This window comes from Canis lupus, chromosome 30 (genome assembly GCF_011100685.1).
Source record: "Canis lupus familiaris isolate Mischka breed German Shepherd chromosome 30, alternate assembly UU_Cfam_GSD_1.0, whole genome shotgun sequence".
NCBI lineage: Eukaryota > Metazoa > Chordata > Mammalia > Carnivora > Canidae > Canis > Canis lupus.
This window is the reverse complement of record NC_049251.1, coordinates 2,845,978-2,867,527: the sequence shown is the minus strand read 5'-3', so window position 1 is coordinate 2,867,527 and position 21,550 is coordinate 2,845,978. Positions and strand designations below refer to the sequence as shown.

The window sequence follows — 21,550 nt, the reverse complement described above, 5'->3', positions numbered from 1 at the left end:
GCAAATCATTTAACTTCTCTGCAGTTGGCTTATCCATTGTTTAAAATAGGCTTTGTAAAAAATAAATAAATAAATAAATAAATAAATAAATAAATAAATAGGCTTTGTGTGCTGGTTTGAATTCAAAGTTAGTAAAGCATTTGTTGTTAATGAAAGTGACTGACAATTTTTAAATGTTGTGAGCTCACTGGAGGTAAGTGCTAAATAAGTTCAAGGTGATAGAGTAGTTGCTATCTTAGATGGAAGGTTCCTCAGTTGCAAGGTAGCACAAGCACAATGATTTATTAAAAGGTACTGTGAACTTATGTTAGTGGTGTGAACCTACCCTTTTGCAAATTATCAGTGAGAACTTTTCGCCTAAATATTTTGTTCTTGGGCTGACATATAAAATATGCTTTGTATTTGATATTAAATCATATCAGTTTAATAAGGGAAATTATGCAACAGTATTTTATGATTTCAAATCATATCAGTTAAATAACAAGGGAAATATGCAACTTTTCACATGCATATTCTAAAAACATTACTTGTAGCTTATCAAATTTTCATTAATCACTTATATGGTAAGCATCTACATATATAGTTAGCATGAGAGCTGACAGTATTCCTTAGATCTTTTGGTATTTTTAATTTTCAAATTTTATTTTTATCAAACTTCCTCTGCATCTGATTTAAGCATTTAAAAACTTGGTAAAGCTACTTAGAACATTAAGAAAGGGCAGTCCCCTACTTCCTGATGAACCAGTCTTTCAATTCTTTTAGTATTTTTTGTGTTCTTTTTATCTATATCAATAAAGAATATTAAATTTGCATTTTAGGGGCACCTGGGTGTCTCAGTAGGGTAAGCATCTGCCTCTGGCTTGGGTCATGATCCCAGGGTCCTGGGATAGAGCCCAGTATGAGGCTCCCTGTGCAGTAGGAACCTGCTTCTCCCCCTCCTGTCCTCCCCACCCCCCCTCCTGTGCTTTCTCTCTGTCAAATAAATAAATAAAATCCTTATAGATAAATAGACCTTGTCTTTTGACCCAGTGCCATCCCCAAGGAAACACGCATGCACAGTCATGTTCTCTTTTCCTTCTTTAATAGGCCCAATATAGTTATGTCATAATTTTGCTTTGTGATTAAAATTGCCTTTTAAAAAAGCAGAATCTGTAGATACATTTTTTTGTAAGTTAAATTGCATTAGATTTTCAGAGTTATTTTTCAGAAAGTAGTCTCTTTAAACCATCTTGAGCTACTTTCACTCTGTTTTGCCTGTCATGTCTATTATCCTGAGAGTCCACACAGGGACTTGTGAGAAAATGTAGATCTTAGAACAACAACAACAACAACAACAACTCCTCCTCCTCCTCCTCCTCCTCCTCCTCCTCCTCCTAAACTCCCATAGGGAGGACCTAACTAATCCTTGTAATAGGGAAATTCAACATCAGATAGAGCTAGAGAAGACATCTATCCACATGTCTTTAGGTATTTTCAATAAGAAACAGTACAGAATTGAGCCTTAACTTTCATCATTGGATGTCCAATGGAAATTCATCTCAGCTACTTGTCTTGGACAGGTAGATACAAGCACAGTTTGGTAAAAATGAGTAACACAGAAATGACAGTATATGTAAACAATTCATTTAAAAACAGAGTTCATAGGGTACCCTATTGGCAGGGTGGCTGAAACTGAAAAAACATAATCATAATAAAATAAAAGTTAATTAAGCTTTAAGATTAAATATGCTCTTACCTTCCACCTTCCCAAGAAGCAAAATAAGAGGAGAGAACTTTAAAAACACGAAACAAAGAAATAATTTGTACTTAGTAAGATTCTCAAAGATATTTTACCAATAAGACAAGGAAGAGGCTGTCAACTAAGTAACAATCCGAATTAGAAGTGGAAGGGAAAGAAAACATGTTGAGAATAGATCTAGAAGGTAATTGAGCAGATGGAAGAGAAGTAATCATCAAAGAAAGAATGAAATTTCCTGATGTTGGAGAAAGACTTGATTTTTCATTATTTTATAAGTGTGCAGTGCATGACATTACTGGAAACTGGGCTAGTGGAAGGATGCAGGCATCAAACAAGTAAATAAACAGAATTACAAATTGTGATATGCTGAGAGATAAAGGAACAGGGTTCTGTGAAATCAGTTTTAACTTGAGAGGTCAGAGAAGACATGGATAAAGTGGGTTTTAAGCTCATAAAGAGCTCGTAAGCTCTTTAAGAATGAGAAAGAGCCAAGCAGACAAAAAATGAAGAGAGTAGTATTGCAGAGAGCCTAAGGCCAGAATGGTTTTTGCCATTTCTAAGAAAATGAAATAGGTCAATGTGGATGAAGCTTAATTACTAAGGAGAGAGGTGGCATTTAAGGTAAGAGAGGAATGACAGTGACCAAATTTAATATAGGCCTGTATTAATACATCTCTTCCAGGTCATATTCCAGGATCTTTTCCCCAAGACAATTGGAAACTAGTGAAGGGTTTGAAACCAGTAGGTGACATGATCCTGATCTGACACCTGTTGTATCAGTGGTTTAGGGGGAGGCAAGCCAGGAAGGGGAGGGGCTAATAGAACGTGGCTTAGATTTTAGTGGTAGTGGTAGTAGAAATGGAGAGAGAGTTTTGAAGATAAAATTGCATGCTTTGATGACAAATTGAATGCCAGGAGTTAAACAGATATTAACAGAGGTAGATTGTCAAGTGCTGGGTAGGATTTGTAAAGGAAAAAAAATACCCCAAAATACTACCTAGGGTAAGAGTACCAATGGAAATCACCTCATATATAATCATAAATTGATTCTTGTTTACATAGAACTGAATGAACTGAGATAAAAAACAATTTGGTAAGCAATGCAAGAAATGATATGAAGGATATCTCAAGGTTGAATTGTATATTTAGGGTGCTTCCCTGAGGTTACATATTTGAACTAGAAAAACGGGCATTATGATAAATAAGTTCATGAACTTTCTGTTTGAATAATTTGTATGATACTATTTTCATCTGAAATTATTTGGAGTTTTTTTGGACAGCTATAGTGAAAGTTGTTTGGCTTTCAAGCTGTCTTTTTGAAAAGCTTTCCTTTTTCTCCGTTTTTCAGTATGACAACATTTTAATGGAAGAAGCTGCACAGATTCTGGAGATAGAAACTTTTATACCTCTTCTTCTACAGGTAAGAAACAGATCTGAGGCCAAGAAAGTAGAGTTTGAAGAATTCTGGGGGACAGTGTCAAAGAGCTACACAGTTTTGGGGGGCTAATTGCCAGACTTACATATTCTCTTTAACTTCATTATGTTTGCTATTCTATTTTAAGCCTGTAAACTTCCTTTAATCTATTCACTGGTTATTTAGTAGTTTGTTGTTTCCGGGAGTACTATTTAAAAATTCATGGTTTATCTAAGTTTCGAAAAGACTTAGTAATTTTAATCAAGAAAATTACATTGTTACACAGTCTGGAGGGTAGATGAGCAATTTTTTTTTTTCATTTCTTTTGTTAGAGTTGTTTCTAGAATTGTTTTTGATGTTGTTCACTGAGTACATTGGTTTTATTTTATGCCTAAATTTTTCTGAGCTAAATGGTGATGTTTAAGAATGTTTCTTATTGTACTATAGTCTTTACTATGGAAGAATTAAAAACAAAATGTGGAATTCCCAATTTAAGAATAGAGACTGCTTCAACTTCTAGATAAATTGGATCTAACAGTTGTTTTATAAGCAAAGTTGCTTGGGATTCGGAATGTGTTTTATCACGGTGTGTTTAAAAGGAACCAGGAGTTGTGCAAAGTAGGAAATCACAGTAGTAGTGTGGGAGATTAAAAAACATAATGTTTACTATTTGGGGGGTTTTCATACTGGCTCTTGGCATAATTGTAATACAAAGTATATTCTTGGACATCTGTTCATTTCCTTGCTTGGGCCTCTTTTTCTTTCTATGCACCCCTTACCTAATTCTGATCTGAGTCTCCCAGACCCCCTTGGCTTGCCCTGCCTGTTAAAGTGGGGTAATTGCATGCTTGCCTTCCCATTCCCTCCACCCTACCTCACCATCAGTCAACCTGTTTGTGGTTCACAAGTCATTCTATAAATTTTCCAGGTTTGTCTCTGTGGAACCTAATGAAGAAGAAGTAGTAAGCTAATAAAGCCGCTTGTTTAAATAGCAGGACTCTTGAGTGATGTATTGGAGACTAACAAGGCAATATATTACAGAGTATTTTGACATCTCCTTACTTTTCATTTCTAGAATCCTCAAGATGGTTTTAGCCGACTGAAACGCTGGATTATGATTGGTGATCATCACCAGTTACCTCCAGTCATTAAGAATATGGCCTTTCAGAAGTATTCAAACATGGAGCAATCTCTCTTCACTCGCTTTGTCCGGGTTGGAGTCCCTACTGTGGACCTTGATGCTCAAGGGAGAGCCAGAGCAAGGTAAAGGAGCTATACGTACACCCTATTTAAGGACCCCAGTTCTGTGATCCAATTATTTGATAGCATATTCAGTAGAGACTCTAGAATTTCCTGCTATCTAGGACCTTGCCATCTATTGACTCTGAAAATGCCTTTATTGCCTTCTGCATGGGGTGTGAACTGACCAAATTATTTCCTGTGTACTTCCTTCACTGAGATTAATTCATGAGACTTGTAAACTGAAGCTTCTTTTCACTGTCCCTTCCCCTTTTTTCATGCCCTCAGAAGATACACAGCTAATACCATTTTGAAATCTAAAGCAAAAGGTGGTTAAAAGGAAAACACACCAGTTCTTACAGATATTAAGTGTAGGCCCTATCCTATAATTACCTCAAAGTATTCCTCAATCTATAGATTCTTCCCTGATTTTTTTTTTTTTTTTTTTTAAAGAGTAAAGATAGCATTTACCTCAGAGAATACAATAGAGCTTTATTTCTGTATCATTAAGTCTTCTGACCTTTGGTTACTTGAAGCAGGGAGGCTAAATTGAAAAAGCATTATTGCTAAAAAGATGAGTGCAGAATGGTTAACATGAAAATTAAAAGAGCACAGCTCCTTAGGAACTCCCTTATGTATATTAAAAGGAGATTTTACATCACTAAATATTTCCTGTTGTGGGGGGGATTTGTCTTTGGAAAGCTTGTGTAACCTCTACAACTGGCGATACAAGAATCTGGGAAACTTACCACACGTACAGCTCTTGCCAGAGTTTAGTACAGCAAATGCTGGCTTGCTTTATGACTTCCAGCTCATCAATGTTGAAGATTTTCAAGGAGTGGGAGAGTCTGAACCTAATCCTTATTTTTATCAGGTAAGAAAATCTGTAAAACTTTTAAGTATGTTTGCATTTACCTAGCAGAATTACTACTTAAGTCAGGATACTGAACCATTTGGCTAGCCATTGAAAAAAGCAAAATTAGGTTCTCATCTCTCTCTCTCTCACACACACACACACACACACACACACACTCTCTCTCTCTCTCACACACACAAACACACAAAAATTTCTGTTTCAGATAGATTCAAGATACATACATCAAAGAAACTAACCACCCTAGAAAGAAGAAAACATTGATTTAATATATAACACGTGTTTGTCATATATATAAAATATGTATTATATAATATTAAGATGATAAAGATCTTGAGCTCATTACCAAAAGCAGGAATCATGAAGAAAAATACTGATTGGAGATCAAAATTTATTTTCAAGATTTAACTAACAGTGGGTTGAATTCCAAATATATATACAGAACTCCTATAAATCACTTTTTAAAATAACACCCCAACAAAAAAATTCAATAAGGATAAGAATATGCAGTTCACAAAAAAAGAGATTTATGGCAAGTATAAGTCACTGGACTGGATTTTCAGCTCTGATAATAGTGTGGAGTAGGTTTTGGGACATTTTCATGCAATGCTTGAAGAAAAGCAATGTGGTGGACAAATTGTCAGTATATATTGGGACGCCTGGGTGGCTCAGTGGTTGAGCATCTGCCTTCTCAGGGCATAATCCCAGGATCTGGGATCAAGTTCAACATCAGGCCCCCTGTGAGGGGCCTGTTTCTGCCTCTGCCGATTTCTCTGCCTCTCTCCCTGTGTGTCTCCCTGTGTGTCTTAAATAAATAAATAAATAAATAAATAAATAAATAAATAAATAAATAAATAAATCTTTTTAAAAAAATTGTCAGTATATATTAAAAAGCAGTGTTTTTACTCTGAAGAATTTATCCTAAAAAATACAGACATATTTGCAAAGACATGTTGCAATGCTAACATGTCCATCAGATCTTTTTCTTTTACTACATATTATTTTAGAAATGAAAACAACTGAAATATCTATCAGGAATTAATTACATCATTACCTATTCCATATAATGAATAGGCATTAAATATGATAACATTATAACTTTGTTTACTGGCAAGAAAAATGTTTATGCTATATTAAATGAAAAAAATTAGGTTGGAAAATATATGGTATAGTACTCTTTTTAAAAATGTATTCATTTAGGGGGATCCCTGGGTGGCTCAGTGATTTGGCGCCTGCCTTCGGCCCATGTGTGATCCTGGAGCCCCGGGATCGAGTCCCACATTGGGCTCCCTGCATGGAGCCTGCTTCTCCCTCTGCCTGTGTCTCTGCCTCTCTCTCTCTCTCTCTCTCTCTCTCTCTCTCTCTCTCTGTGTGTGTCTTTCATGAATGAATAAAATCTTTAAAAAAAAAAATGTATTCATTTATTTGAGAGGAAGTGCAGACCAGAGGGAGAGGGGTAGTATCTCAAGCAGACTCCCTGCTGAGCATGGAGCCTGACATAGGGCTAGATCCCACAACCCCGAGGTCATGACCCAAGCTGAAATCAAGAGTCAGGGCATCCCTGGGTGGCTCAGTGGTTTAATGCCTGCCTTTGGCTCAGGGCATGATCCTGGGGTCCCGGGATCAAGTCCCATGTGGGGCTCCCTGAATGGAGCCTGCTTCTCCCTCTGCCTGTGTCTCTGCCTGCCTGTGTGTGTGTGTGTGTGTGTGTGTGTGTGTGTGTGTGTGTGTCATGAATAAATAAATAAAATCTTAAAAAAAAAAAGAAATCAAGAATCTGATGCTTAACCAACTGAGCCACCCAGGTGCCCCATCTGACTTTATTTTTAAAGAGGAACAGCAAAACATAGAAGTATATACAGATAGTCTATACAAAAAGATCCAGCAACATGTACACCAAAAGATTTTTTGGTGTTTTTTTTTTAATCTGTACTAGGGATGATGCTTAGATAAAGGTAGTTTGCTATATCAGTACAGACAGTGGGAAGATTTACCAGACATGTAGCTGCTTTTCCCTCCTATCTTCCAAAAAACTAGAAAAGTTTAATGAAAGAGGTAACTTACACCATGAAAGTATAACCAAAAACCAGAATATGAGTGATTTTTCTGAAGGTCTTCTAGGATTTTTCTTTTGCCTTTAGATGAAATCCAGTTTCTTATCTTCCTTTTTTGATTTTCATGTTATGTTTTGTTCTTGTTTTACTTCCTTCTCTCATCTAATGCTTTTAATTTAGTCTCTACTGAACTGGAAGAGCAGCCTTATGTACACTTCCTCACATGCAGATTCAGCTAAGCTTAAATGTAAGCCAGACTGACCAATTTGAGGCCACATCCTCTTCCCACTTAAGGTGGTCTAGTAGAAGTGGGGACCATAAGGAGAGAACAAACACAAAACAGAAGAAAAATACTATTAAGTGTGAGGAAAAAGAAAAAGAAAAAAAACACTGCCCCAAAATTGAGAGTCCACTTACAGTACTGCTAGATGCTAGTAGACTAGATTTTCTGCTGGCTTCTTAGATGGTTACCTCGCTGCTTTGTATTCATATTCCTTTCGTACCTACAGCTGCAGTACACCATATCAGAATATTATTGATCTATATCATGACTTCTAGTCCCAGAAATAGCCTAAGTTGGTGACTTTTATTTTATGATTATTCCATATATTGCTAATATATTACAGATATCAAAGAGAAGTAATTATCATATACTCTTTTTATCAGTGTTAACCTAGGATAGGATTATTCCTTAGTTGTTTTTTTTTTAAGATTTATTTATTCATGAGAGACACAGAGAGAGAGAGCAAGAGAGGCAGAGACATAGGCAGAGGGAGAAGCAGGCTCCATGCAAGGAGCCTGACATGGAACTCGATACTGGGACTTCAGGATCACGCCCTGGGCCAAAGGCAGGCGCTAAACTGCTGAGCCACAGCCACCCAGGGATCCCTATTCCTTAGTTTTATGGAAGGTGTTCACTTGTCCAAGTTGACTTCACTTCTTGAGATGTGATAAATGAATTGTGCCAGTTAACCATTCTTCCTGCAAAATTGAAACAAGAGGAAATAATTGCATAATCTGATGATGTTTACATTACAGAATCTTGGAGAAGCAGAATATGTAGTGGCACTTTTTATGTACATGTGTTTACTTGGTTACCCTGCTGATAAGATCAGTATTCTAACAACATATAACGGGCAAAAGCATCTTATTCGTGACATCATCAATAGACGATGTGGAAGCAATCCGTTGATTGGAAGACCAAATAAGGTAATTTTGTGAATATGATATGTTCTTTTATTTATCATGTTGGCAAGATGGGAATATTTGTATTTACTACAAGTTATTTATATTTTTCTGCTCTCTCCTTTTAATACATGAGAAAATGAAATAATAGGAACTATAAATAATTCTCTAGCATTCCCTTCTGACAGTGTTATTGGTTTGCTGTGAACTTTATCACAACTACAACATTGAAGATTTTTATTGAAGGTAATCAGAAATAAATGATCCTAAAAATATTTGTTGGTAAAATGGAGGATAATGGAATTACATTATTTGTGTACCGTTATAGTAGAAATAGGAATTTCTACTATAGCATTTTTTATTTTGTTGTTTTGCAAAGGTATAATACTGCATTTTAATGTGTATGTATGTATGTGAGAGAGTGTTTTTTTTTTTCTTGAGAATAAGGGAAGATTGTAAAGTACCTTCAGACCTAAAGATTGTTTTATACTTTTTTTGTGTGTGTGTAGTAGGAAGTAATACCAAATAAACATGAAGATGTTTGATTATATCAATAAAGGTTGAAAGGTTAGAATAACATATATTACTTATGATGAGATTAAGACTTTGGTTGTAAACATGGCTATATAAAAGCTCTTTCACTTTTTCTTGGAAATCATTGAAGAGTAACAGGAAAATGGGAGGGGAAGACAAATGACATTTTTAGCGAGATGATACAAATCAAGTGACTAAGATCAGGAAGAAAATATGGGAAGAAGAGAATTTGGGGGACCAGTCTTGAAAGGACCAGCAAAACACTTCTGAAGGTGAATGACACACACTGAAGCATAAGAGCCACATTCCTATTACTGAACAATGGATATGGATGGGAATTGCGGTGAGCAGAAACCTTTGTAGGCCCAGACTGGTTCAAAAAAGCCTATAGGAAAGCCAAAAAACAGACTTGTCTCTGTAGTAGCAGAAGAATAGAGAACCTTCTGTTGTGAAAACCATCTGATCTTTAGGAAACCATCCAGCCCAACCCGACTTAACCTCTTGCTCATAGCTAATCAAAGAAACCCACTTATTCAGTGATGAAATAGAAAAAGGAACCTAGCATGAGCTCAATTTATATAGGGAAGAAGAAGGGCATCAAAACATACTGACAAGACATTTGCTTCAGAAAACATTGGTCTGGAACAGATGAAAACTTTGAATACACATTGGCTGTGAATTTTAAAATGCTTAAGTAACCATTTCTGGGGGGGGTAGGCTACAAAGCAGAGAAATTTAATAACTCGGGAAGAGATGAAATATGAGCTGGAAGAAAATAAAAACACAGAAATGGAGACAAAGTTGAAAGGAGTACAAGGACACACTCCATGTGGAAAGTGAAAATGAGAAATTAGTAACTTTGAAATAAAGAAAACCTGGAAATAGAAGAGCCTCGGTATCTGAATCCTCTTATTTAGAATAGAAAAACTTAAAAGGAAAGTTATTCTTTCTCATTATAAGAAGACAAGAGTGAAACGGCTCCAGGGCTGGGTTAGTGACGACTCCATGATGTCAACAAAGACCTAGGTTCATTTTTATCCATGATGTCAACAAAGACCAAGGTTCATTTCATCCTTCTGTTCTGCCATTTTGAGTGTGTGAGCCCAGTTCTCAGACACACTCTCTCCATGGTCAGGTTGGCAACAGAAATTTCCAGGGATTACATCCACGCATAAGAGCAGAAGAATTAAACCCAAAATATAAGAACCCCTGCAACAGTCATTGTTAAATAAGGATAGCCTAAAATAAAATCGGCAAATGAATAGACAGTCCACACGAGAAAACATAGGAATGGCCAGTAAGCACATGCAAAGTGCTTACCATTGTTTTTCTTCAGGGAAATACACATTAAAACTACAATGAGGTACACTGCACACCAAATAGATTGGCTAAAATTGACAAGATTGACCGTATACCAGTTGTTGGCAAGAATGTGGATCAACTGAAACTTTAAATCTGGAACAATGCTGGTGAATGTGTAGAGTGGTACAGCATCTTTGGAAAACAGTTTGACAGTTTCTCATGAAGTTAAATATACACTTATCATATAGCTCAGCAGTTTCAATCCTGGATATTCATTCAAGAGCATCGAAACATCCACAAAAACACATGAATTGTAGCTTTATTTAAGATAGTCCCAAACCAAATTCAAACTGCTACAGCCACTGTAGAAAACAGTATGGAGGTTCCTCAGAAAGTTAAAAATTAGCTCTACCCTATGATCCAGCAATTGCACTACTGGGTATTTACCCAAAGAATACAAAAACACTAATTCAAAGGGATACATGCACCCCTATGTTTATAGCAGCATAATTTACAATAGCCAACATAGGGAAGCAGCCCACGTGTCCATTGACTGATGAATGGATAAAGATGATGTGTGTGTGCACACATACAACAGAATATTATTTTTAAATATCATTTAAAAAAATGAAATCTTGCCATTTGCAACACGAATGGAGCTAGAAAGTATAATGCTAAGCAAAATAAGTGAGAGAAATACTATATGATTTCAATGATGTGAAATTTAAAAAACAAAAACAAATGAGCAAAGGGGGGGTAAGACAAATTAAGAAACAATTGTAGAGAACAAACTGATGGGGAGGAGGATGGCAGGTTGGGTAAAATAGGTGATGGGGATTAAGGAATATACTTGCCATGATGAGCACCAGGTGATATATAGAATTGTTGAATCATTATATTGTGAAACTAATATAACACTGTATGTTAACTATACTGGAATCAAAATTTAAAACAAAACAAAAACCCCAAACCAGAAACAACCCAAATGGCATGAACAGGTAAATGGGTAAGCAAATGTGGTATATCTGTTCATAGGAATACTATTCAACAGTAAAAAGGTATGAACTTCTCATGGACACAGCACATGAATGAATCTCAAAAACATGCCAAGTGAAAGAAGCTAAACAAAAAAAAAAAATGTGATTCCATTTTTATGGAATTTTACAGAGGCAAAAAGTAATCTATAGTGACAGAAAGTAGATCATTGTTTGCTCAGAGCTTAGGAGTACTTTTAACTACAAAGGGGCCGGAGGTGATGGAAAACTTCATCGTGGTACTTATCTAGGAGCATATATTGTCAAAATTGATCAAAGTAAACACTTAAAGTGAGTGGATTTTATTATATGTAAATTACACTTCTGAGAAGTTGATTAAAAATAAATGTTTTGTAAAATTCTTAAAACTATGGACCATGAATTATAGGTTATACAGGTAAACATAAACTTTTTTTGTTGAATTAGTGAAAAGGAGATAAATGCCTGAGTGCCCATATTAGACTGAGACCTGCGTGAATTTTCCTAGTTGTACAGAGTTTCAAACTGAGCAAAAGTACTATGAAGATTACTTGGGTTGTTTTTGTTTTTGTCAGAAGGATGTTGTTCATGAGAACTAAGAATATGCTAGATAGTAAGTGAGTATACTAAGTTTTGCTGCTGGACATCAAACCTGGGATACCAGGTTATAAGATTAACAGGTCCCTGCATCCATGGAGTCGGGCAGTCTAGTAGGGGAAGACTGTTAATTCTACAGATAGTAATTTTGTTGTCAGCAGACATTAAGACCAGTGCTATGAGTGTAAATAACATAGGGACACAGCCTAATCTGGTTACTAAAGTTTATTTCATAGAATTCATTAATAACTGGTTTTCTCAACTCCCCAAGTATATATGATCATGTTTCTTTTGGGATTGATTATTTTAATAAGATTTTTATTTCTTGCATATTATTTAAAAGATCTCTCTAGAATCTTGTTATTGTGCTTTGGAAAATATACCATATTTCCCATTTTTTCTTCCTAGGTGACAACTGTTGACAGATTTCAGGGTCAACAGAATGATTATATTCTTCTTTCTCTGGTACGAACCAGGGCAGTGGGCCATCTGAGGTACATAAGGGAGATCTTTTATCTTATTGAACTTTATTATCTGCTTTAAGTTTAAAGCATAATTAATTGTTTGGGCAGCCTTTGGTTTGGAGGCTTTTTGTTGGAATGTAACAGTATCAGATTCTTTGTACAGTTAACTATTGTCATTGCCTCTGATTTTTTTGAATCTTAAATATTTTAGTACATTTACTTTCTAGTCTTCAGTAACACCCAGAGATAGCATTTTATTATAAAATCTTAATATATCATATATATATATATATATATATATATATATATATAATGTCAGAAATTAAAAGAGATAAGGTGGTAAAGAGTCTTCAAAGTACATTTTTCATTGCACAGGATTTCTGACCTTTTTCTCACTTTTTTCTCAGTCTTTCAGCTTCATTGTTAGAGGATAAAGGAACCATTTGTTCTCCCAGGATTAAGAATTGTCAAAAATAACAATAATCTATTTTTATCATTTATTGTGATGTATTTATGCGTCAGAGATTTATGAGAAAAATATCTTCTTACTACAAAGCAGCCATTTAGATTTATATAAATCTTTATCTCATATGACTTACTAACAAAACTATAATGAGAGTTCATTTTATTATTTTACTTGGTGGATATAAAGAGAAAAGTCTCCAAGCTCTCATAATGTTGTCATTAAGTCAAAATCTATTTGGAGCTTAGCCCAGTGATCAGGCTCCATTAGACCGATAACTTTTATGTAAGAGTAAACAAAAATGTAATGTCTCAAAAAATTGTTTGAAAACTATTGCATTCTAAAATAGTTTTTTGTTTTTTGTTTTTTGTTTTTTGTTTTTTTGCTTATTTATCAAACATGTATTTGGAGAGTCAGTTTTCTAAAAAAAAACAGTTCTTTTTCTGCATTGAGATTTATAGCTGCTGTCTGAATGGGGCATCATTATGATTTACGTAGTTAAAATCTCTCCAAAACTCACAGTATAAATATGTGAATACTGTGTCATTCCCTCCCCATCTTTTTTCTTATGGTGACATGCTTTTGTCTTTTTCACATTCTTATGACTTGACTTCTTGTTCCATAATTCTCATGTAGCTACTTAGACCTTGTAGTCAGTGCACTGGTCATAATAACCCCCCCTCAGAAACAAAAACATCAACATAAAGGTTAGTGATAAAGCAATAACTTTACTTGGCTTAACTAGTCACTTGATTTTGATTAACCTAATGTTTATTCTGTTTTTAAAGCTTAACTTTTATTAAGCTTAACTTTTTATTACTATAGCTTTACTGGGAATATTTAGTAGAATAAGTAAAAAAAAGAAAAAAAGCTACATACATATGTTATTAATCTTGAACTATCCTAATTAATTTTGTTTATTTCTAAAAGGGATGTCCGTCGCTTAGTGGTGGCCATGTCTAGAGCCAGACTTGGATTGTATATCTTTGCAAGAGTATCCCTCTTCCAAAACTGTTTTGAACTAACTCCAGCTTTCAGCCAGCTTACTGCCCGTCCACTTCATTTGCATATAATTCCAACAGAACCTTTCCCAACCAGTAGAAAGGTAAGACTCTCCATTGTGTAGAGCAGCACTGTTCTTTAGATGACCCAGTAGCTAGGAACAGCATCACATGGATCATCCAGTCACTGGTTTAGAGTGTTCCTGACACTGTAGAACTGAACTAGATTTTCTGTGCAAAATAATAATTACATGCTAACATTTATTGAATACTCACTATGTATTAAGCAGTTAGTTCTTCCCATACATTATCTCTTTTCATCTCATTTAATCTTCCTGTTCAGTAGGTTTTCATATCAACCCCATTTTATGTATGAGGAAACAGGATGAGCAAAGTCAATTAGTTTGGTCATGTATCTCATAGGTAAAGAATCCAAGATTTGAAAACCCAGGCAGTCCGTCGCTTAGAATCCACATAAAGCACTGTACTGTACTGTACTACCTTTGTTCAGCTTTTTTTTTTTTTTTTAAGATTTTATTTATTTATTCATGAGAGACACAGGCAGAGGGAGAAGCAGGCTCCATGCCGGGAGCCCGATGCGGGGCTCAGTCCCGGGACTCCAGGATCACACCCTGAGCCAAAGGCAGGCGCCAAACCGCTGAGCCACCCAGGGATCCCCCTTTGTTCAGCTTTTTAAGGAGATTTTAACCCATTACATGGTAACAGTAATAAATGGTTTAGCTCTTGGAGAACTCTTAAGAAAGCTACATTTTGTAGAATGTAGGAAGGGATAGCACATAGACTTAACAAAGGACATACTCAGTGTTCCTCCTCCTCATCCCTGCTACCTTTCCAACCCCCACCCCAACAGGTGACCAGTCCCTTTAGTTTCTCCTTCATTCTTCCCACAGTTCCTTTTGCATAAAGAAGCAAATACCTGTTTATTTTCTTAGATTTTCTTTCTTTCATAAAGATTAGCATACTAACTAATCTTGAGGTTGTGACTTTTGGGCTTTGCATTTTTCACTTACTGCAATGTCTGAGGAGTCCATTTGGATTTTAAATAAATGTTCACAGTATACTTCTTCCCCCCCCCAAAAAAAAAAAAAATTCTGTGTTATAGTAAGGCTGAGTACATTTTTTTAAAACTGCATTCATTCATTCATTCATTCATTCATTTGAAATGATGCTATGGAGGAATAGAAGGATAAGGGTGGAATGATTTGATGGGATGGGGCCATACGAAGCCTTTAGTGTCAGCCTCTGCAGTCTGGACAGGGTCTGAGGCACAGTCTTATGCAAAGGCTGCAGGGACACAGTTGGAGGCACATAGAGGAGATTGGTCAGTGCCAATGAAGAGAAGGCTTGAAAACCAGTGCTTTACCCAACACCACGGATTCAGGCCCTGGGGGTGCTGAGGGCTAAGAGCACCTGCCCATCTTCTGCTCAAGAGACCAGTGCCGGAGGTGGAGAGGACTGCACAGCTAGCGCTACATCTCAGAAGAGGCAGCTCCCAATGGAACCACCAGACAATAAGCAAACAAATAAAAATCATAAAACAAAAACAAAACCTTCCATGTTGTAAACTCCATATTATTACATAGTTGAAACAGAATGACGGTCTTTGCACACAGGTGTGACCATTGCAGAAAGTGACCATTATCCAAAGAACACCTGCCTACATGTAATACTGCCATCCTGCTTAATTCTTAGAAGTACTATTTAATACACTTATTTCTGAAATTAGGTGCGCTAATTTGTTACTTTATGGTAAAAATCATTTTCTTGATAGAAATTTTTTACCTTTATGGTTTTCTGAACTACTTCTATAGTAAGAGGCTTTATAAATATTATATAATTGACTGTAAATAGGAAAGTTGTTCATCTTTACTCTAGGATGGCTTAGGAAGAAGTGCAAAATTTTTATTGTCTCTATTTGCTTTACCACTTTACCTGCACTAGTAGAGCAGTGTTTCTTAGATGGTTGTCGGAAACTACTACATCAGCATCTCCTCATTCTGTATCAGACCTACTGAATCTCAGTCTCTGGGAGCTGGAGCCAACACACCTCCACCATTTAAGTCTTCTCAGATAGTTCTGATACATACCACAAAGTTTGGACTTTTAATATTTGACCATATACTTTATTAGTTAAAAAAAAAAATCTTTTGAATTCTGACCCTTCTAATAGTCTGTATATTAAGTAATAGTAATGTTAGCTTAGTTTTAGAAAACCATAAATAGGAAAAAATTTTAATATTTTCTTTCTGAATAAACTTGAAATTGCCTTTGGAGCAAACAAGGTATTAGAGACCATACTTTAGGCCATGTTGATTTTTCTCTGTATTCAAATGATCATTTATCTCTTATTCTTCTATGTGAGTTCCTAGACCCAAACTCCTATTTTACTTGCCAGCCTGAAATTGTATTAAAGGATAATAACTCTTAGTTCTCTTCTAGTCTCTACATTTTGCTAAATTTAAATTCAATCTCTCTTTATGAAGTCGTTATTTAGCTCTCACACTTACATCTTAACATCCTGGTACTATTCAGATGTCCTCCAAACCCTAGTACTGCTTATACATAAGATGGAGACATGGGCTTCTGGAATGTTTGTTTTTAGCATATCAACTTCTCACTGTACTTAATTTTCTTTTTGCCTTCTAGAATGGAGAACGACCATCTCATGAAGTACAGATAATAAAGAACATGCCCCAGATGGCAAACTTTGTGTACAACATGTACATGCATTTGATACAGACCACACACCATTATCATCAGGTGAGTTTTCTCAAAATTCACTCTTATTTTTCTTGTTGTAGAAAGAATCATCTCCTTTGCAGACTATACCTTTAAAGTATATAATTCAATATGTTCTGATATATACAGAACATACTGAATTATATGTATATGTATATATACAGATATATATACGTATATATATCTAGCATACTATATATGTATATATGAATATATATCTATATGTACACATATATCTGTGTGTGTGTGTGTGTGTGTATATGTATATATATACACACACACTGATATATACTGTAGTGACGGTTTCACCGAAACCGTCACTACAGTCAAGATAATAAACAATCATTATCCCCAAAAGTTTCCTCATGCCCCTTGGTAACCCTTTTCATCCTTCACCAATCCTGTTCCCACCTTTCCAGGCAACCAAGGATCTTACCATCAATCTGTAATCCTTTCCTTTTATTGCCAAATAGTATCCCATTATATGGACCTACCACGATGGACATTTGGGTTCTTTCCAACTTTGGCAATCACAAGTAAAGTTGCTATGAACATTCTTGTACCTCTCTTTGTATTTTCTTTTGGGCAAATCCCTGGGAGTAGAATGGCTGAATAATAAAGTAATATGTGTTCAACTTTTTAAGAAATTGCCCATCCCTTTTGCCAGTTAGTTGGCACCATATTCCCAGCAGCAGTATACAAGAGCTGTAGTTGATATATATCCTCACCCACACTTGTGATGTAAAGCTGCTCCAGGGTTCTTTTTTTTTTTTTTTTTTTAAGATATATTACTTATTTATTCATGAGAGACACAGAGAGAGGCAGAGACACAGGCAGAGGGAGAAGCAGGCTCCTTCAGGAACCCAATGCGGAACTTGATCCCGGATCCTGGGATCACGACCTGAGCCTAATGTAGCCGCCCAACCACTGAGCCACCCAAGCATCCCTGCTCCAGGGTTCTATTGGTTGGGGACAGAAGCTTCAGGCCCTGCTGCTCCTCTCTGCCATGGTTGTGTCTGAAGGCATGGTTCCTCACCACCCCTCAGAGGGCTCTTGATTGAAGTTGGCCCTTGAGTTGTAACAGTCAGTCCTAATCAGCCACTGTTTTTGCAGAAGTGTTAAAGCAAATTTCTTGGCTAAAAAAAACTGATAGATTTTCATATTATTTTCTTCCCTGAAGATCTAATATGTTACTTGATCTTTGGAGTCAGCAAGATCTAGGCCATTGTCATCAGAGTTATGTTTGTAATATAAAATGGTAAGTGGTGTTTTAGAGAACTCTAGATCGAACAGTATCTATTAGGAAGATAATATTCATGAGCATAACTTTATAAGCCGGTGTTTTTTTCATTTGAGTTCACACTGATTTTTTCTTTATTTTTATTAGACTTTATTACAGCTGCCACCTGCTATGGTAGAAGAAGGTGAGGAAGTTCAAAGTCAGGAAACAGAGTTGGAAACAGAAGAAGAGGCCAATCCTGCTCAAGCTGATCTATCCAGTCTGACAGATGCCACCTCCAGTCAAGAATCCTCAGCATCTCAGACTGAAAGCACCCCCAATCAGACAGGAGCTAGTTCCAGTCCAGAAGCCATCCCTACTACATCTGATATCACTGCTACTGTGGCAGGACCTGTAACTGTACCAGCAGAGGCTAATGCCTCTCAAGCTGTCACACCTGCCCCAGAGGAGACCAAGTAGCCAAACTGTGGCCTTTCTTAGGGAGGACATTTCATTTGTAAAGTCTAATAAGTAAAGCTACTTTTTGTATTTTATATTTGCTTCTGCTCTTTTAAGGGTACTAGTTAATGTTCATTCCTTATTTTTGGTAACTGATCTTCGTGTTTGTCTTCTTGGATATATTTAAAAGAAAATTATGTGTGAACAACTTGTTTCATTTGTTCAGTCAGAAGGGCAAATAGCCATTCATTTGATATTTTTATAATTAAATGCTGTAATCATACCTACATTACAAGAGTTTTCTGTAGAATACACAAGACATATTTGCCATTTTCAGTGAAACTTTCTGAGGAAAAGGACAAAATTAACCATAAACGCCCTGAAGTAAGTGTTCAAATTGGGAAGAAGTGGTTTCTTCTATTACAGTATCAGATATTCAAGTTGTGTTTCCTTTTTTCCTTTGGCTGCCATAGATAGATACAGACCTCTCCAGTTAGTCGAAGAGACTACATGTATTTCCTTCCCCAAAGTCTTATGTATTAGAACCACCTAGGATATCTATTTATTCTTAGGGCCACTCTAGACCTAATTAGGATGTCAGGATTAGGACCTAGGTGTCTGTGTTTTAGCAAGTGCTCTTAATGTTTGAGATGTTATCGAAATAGCATCAAATCAAGCTGGTAAGGGTGAGCCAGGATCTGTCATTCAGCTAACCAAGAAGAATCTGGCAAATCCATCTGGGCAAAAAGAAAGATCCAGAGTCTGGGCAGTGAAAGTCACTGAACTTAACTCCCCTTTAAAGGATAGAATTCTTACAATGCAGAGGTTGTAAGTGTTCTGCTCTGTTTAGTTCTCTTGATAGATAACCAGCCACAAGGAGACCTTAAGGTAGAATGTGCTCAAGAGACCTTGCTATTCAAGTGTGGTTTGCAAACCAGAAGTATCCGCATCCACTGAAGCTCATTAAAACTGTAGCACTTTGGGCTCTACCCCAGACTTCTTAAATCTGAATCCCCTTTTCAGCAAAGTGCCCAGGTGACTTATATACACTTTGTAGTTTGAGAAGCATTGTTCTGAGATTATTGTACTGTCCTCAACATGAATGAGAGGTGGAGTGATGATTCTGTGATGGTAAAGTTAATAGTGGGTATGTCCAATGTTTTCTGACATGGGACCTCTGCCTATAAGGTTTCCTGGGCATGGTGGCCAGAAAAGAGATGAATAAGGTAGGGAAAGCCTGCCCACTACTTCTCTTCCCATTTCGACATCATCTGTTATATCTAATGGGGAGCATTTCCCCAAAATACCTTTTCTAGTGCCTCTACCTAAAGGCTTGACCACGTTCAAAGAACCTTTGAAGAAATAGGCAAAAACTGCACACTGCCACTGAAATGCTTCTGACCTTGACATTTTGGAGAAATGAATTCATACAGAGATTAAGCCAAGAAAGTTAAGTCAATGATATTTTTTTGGATGACTATTTTTAATTTTTTTTTATAAATTTATTTTGTATTGGTGTTCAATTTGCCAACATACAGAATAACACCTAGTGCTCATCCCATCAAGTGCCCCCCTCAGTGCCCATCACCCAGTCACCCCCACCCCCCACCCAACTCCCCTTCCACCACCCCTAGTTCATTTCCCAGAGTTAGGAGTCTCTCATGTTCTGTCTCCCTTTCTGATATTTCCCACTTATTTTTTCTCCTTTCTTCTTTATTTCCTTAGAATATCTTTTATATTCCCCAAATGAATGAGACCATATAATGTTTGTCTTTCTCCAATTGACTTCTTTCACTCAGCATAATACCCTCCAGTTCCATCCACTTTGAAGCAAATGGTGGGTATTTGTCGTTTCTAATGGCTGAGTAATATTCCATTGTATACATAAACCACATCTTCTTTATCCATTCATCTTTGATGGACACCGAGGCTCCTTCCACAGTTTGGCTATTGTGGACATTGCTACTAGAAACATCAGGGTGCAGGTGTCCTGGCGTTTCATTGCATCTTTATCTTTGGGGTAAATCCCCAACAGTGCAATTGCTGGGTCGTAGGGCAGGTCTATTTTTAACTCTTTGAGGAACCTCCACGGTTTTCCAGAGTGGCTGCACCAGTTCACATTCCCACCAACAATGCAGGAGGGTTCCCCTTTGTCCACATCCTCTCCAACATTTGTGGTTTCCTGCCTTGTTAATTTTCCCCATTCTCACTGGTGTGAGGTGGTATCTCATTGTGGTTTTGATTTGTATTTCCCTGATGGCAAGTGATGCGGAGCATTTTCTCATGTGCTTGTTGGCCATGTCTATGTCTTTCTGTGAGATTTCTGTTCATGTCTTTTGCCCATTTCATGATTGGAAATCCATGATATTTTTGACTGACTGACTGACTACCAGGCTGTGGTGGAGATGAGTCAGGTTCTCATGTTACAAGGTGTGTTATTGCATCAGAACACAGGAAAAGGAAAGTGAATGTCAAGGAAACTGTATTGGAAAACCTTGGTCTGTTTGTTACTGGAGTAAGGATTGAGCCAGATAGTCTGTTACATAATTTCTCTGATTATAAGAATTTGGAAGCAGTTGTTTTGGGCATCCGTATGAGAACTAGCACTCACAGAATTATTTTCATTTGTGAATATTTTACTATCAGGCTAAGCAAAAGAGAAAGAAGCTTTACTCTATTACTGTTTCCTGGAAAAGATTGGTTTTTCTCTCTACCCTTTAGAGGGTATATACCTGCAACCAAAATAAGCAAACTGTTATGCTGGTTTTTCATTAAGTAAACTACTTTCCAGACACTATATATCACTCTGTCTAGGTAGTGACTTAATTTTTCTTTGCTGTTTGATTTTCTGTCACGCTAAAAAGAAAATTTAACTGAAAGATGGGTGAGTCCTTCACCTTTGTCAAAGAAATTTTAAAAGGGACAATAGTGGTAGGATTTGAATTATCCTAAATTGTCTTTTCACAGGAATGATCAGTGAGTTATAGTTGACTAAATTTATGAAATTTTTAAAGGAACTTAAGAGATCTATTCTTATTTTAAATAATGAGGAAACTGAGGATGAACGAGGGTGGCAACAGTGGAAGAGTCAAAGGGACTCTTCTAAGGAAGGGATCAAATCCAAGTCTACAACCCTAGGGCAGTGTTTTTGTTTACATTTTTTTATTTCAGTCAAGCACACAAGCGTGATTCCTTTATAAATTCAAGAGTTTTCTATTGGGATTACAACAGACA

At 36.5% G+C, this 21,550-nt stretch overlaps 1 protein-coding gene across 1 annotated transcript in view; it reads left to right on the top strand.

The window, feature by feature from the left end:
- Nucleotides 1-18,599, top strand: part of AQR (aquarius intron-binding spliceosomal factor) — a 99,413-nt gene extending 80,814 nt beyond the window's left edge. The window contains exons 28-35 of the mRNA XM_038579970.1: nucleotides 3,087-3,158; nucleotides 4,228-4,415; nucleotides 5,094-5,265; nucleotides 8,358-8,528; nucleotides 12,359-12,444; nucleotides 13,808-13,982; nucleotides 16,546-16,659; nucleotides 18,026-18,599. Coding sequence (XP_038435898.1) covers nucleotides 3,087-3,158; nucleotides 4,228-4,415; nucleotides 5,094-5,265; nucleotides 8,358-8,528; nucleotides 12,359-12,444; nucleotides 13,808-13,982; nucleotides 16,546-16,659; nucleotides 18,026-18,337 — 1,290 coding nt within the window. The 3' untranslated portion in view covers nucleotides 18,338-18,599. The remainder of the gene's footprint in view (nucleotides 1-3,086; nucleotides 3,159-4,227; nucleotides 4,416-5,093; nucleotides 5,266-8,357; nucleotides 8,529-12,358; nucleotides 12,445-13,807; nucleotides 13,983-16,545; nucleotides 16,660-18,025) is intronic.
- The last annotated feature ends 2,951 nt before the right edge of the window (nucleotides 18,600-21,550 follow it).